General features: G+C 40.3%; 1 protein-coding gene across 1 annotated transcript; it reads left to right on the top strand.

The window, feature by feature from the left end:
• Positions 1–236: 236 nt before the first annotated feature.
• On the top strand, positions 237–585 carry LOC108542095 (cytochrome c oxidase subunit 7C, mitochondrial-like). Its single transcript, XM_017891936.1, has one exon. The coding sequence runs from the start codon at positions 271–273 to the stop codon at positions 460–462; it is 192 nt and encodes a 63-aa protein (XP_017747425.1). The 5' UTR covers positions 237–270; the 3' UTR covers positions 463–585.
• The last annotated feature ends 513 nt before the right edge of the window (positions 586–1,098 follow it).

Below are 1,098 nucleotides of genomic sequence, written 5' to 3'. Positions count from 1 at the left end.
TAATAAAAGTTTAAGTAACGAGAACTAAGGGCTGCTGTGAAGCTGAGCTGGGGACAGAGTGTCTGTGGTGTTTTCTGGTACCCTGTTAGGGTCCTGGACTGCTGTGAGGATTGGTAATGTAGTTTTAAGATGTTACTCAATTACAAATGTGTTTAGATCAAGGAATGAGTTTTATAAACCTTTGCGGTGAAAACAAGGTCTTGGTGAGGTGTCGCCATTATTTCATCCGTACTTGGTCTCTCCGCCTTTCGCAGAGCTTCCAGCAGCGCTATGTTGGGCCGCAGCATCCGGAGGTTCACAACCTCTGTGGTCCGTAGGAGCGACTATGAGGAGGGCCCTGGGAAGAATTTGCCATTTTCAGTGGAAAACAAGTGGGCGTTACTAGTTAAGATGTGTTTGTACTTTGGATCTGCATTTGCTGCACCCTTCCTTATAGTAAGACACCAACTGCTTAAATCATAAGGATGTTTCAGTTCGTCCATTTAACAGATATGAAGAGCATTTTAAGAGATACAGCCTCTGGAAATGGATCAAACTCTAACTCATGGCATACTAGATATGTTTGTCAATAAACTTATGACATGAAAAAAAAATAAATAAAAATAAAAAAATAAACCTTCGCACCCCCTGGGGCTCTCAGCACACTTTGCAGGGTGTGGCCTTCCAGAAACAGACTCAGAAACTGGTCTGGCAAGGTGCTCCCCCACGCATCCGGGGCTTGCTGGGTGAGGCCAGTCCTTACTGCTTTCTGGATTGCCAGCACCTCACCAGGAGCACACAGAAGGTGCTCAGTGAGCATGCGTGCATTTCTTACCGAATCATTTGTTTGCTTCTAAGTGTATATTGCTTTTCTTTCTTTCTTTCTCTTTCTTCCTTTCTTTCTCTTTCTTTCTTTCTTTCTTTCTTTCTTTCTTTCTTTCTTTCTTTCTTTCTCTTTCTTTTATTTCCTTCTTTCTTTCTTTCTTTCTTTTTTTTTTCTTTCTTTCTTTCTTTCTTTCTTTCTTTCTTTCTTTCTCTTTCTTTTATTTCCTTCTTTCTTTCTTTCTTTCTTTCTTTCTTTCTTTCTTTCTTTCTTTCTTTCTTTCTTTCTTTCTTTCT

The sequence above is a fragment of the Rhinopithecus bieti genome, unplaced genomic scaffold, assembly GCF_001698545.2.
Source record: "Rhinopithecus bieti isolate Rb0 unplaced genomic scaffold, ASM169854v2 scaffold_19969, whole genome shotgun sequence".
Classification (NCBI taxonomy): Eukaryota; Metazoa; Chordata; class Mammalia; order Primates; family Cercopithecidae; genus Rhinopithecus; species Rhinopithecus bieti.
Note: the sequence above shows the minus strand (reverse complement) of the source record. Positions and strands in the feature narration are given on the sequence as shown.

Coding starts and splice junctions, on each gene's coding strand:
- LOC108542095 (XM_017891936.1), top strand. CDS start 271: ATGTTGGGCCGCAGCATCCGGAGGTTCACAACCTCTGTGGTCCGTAGG.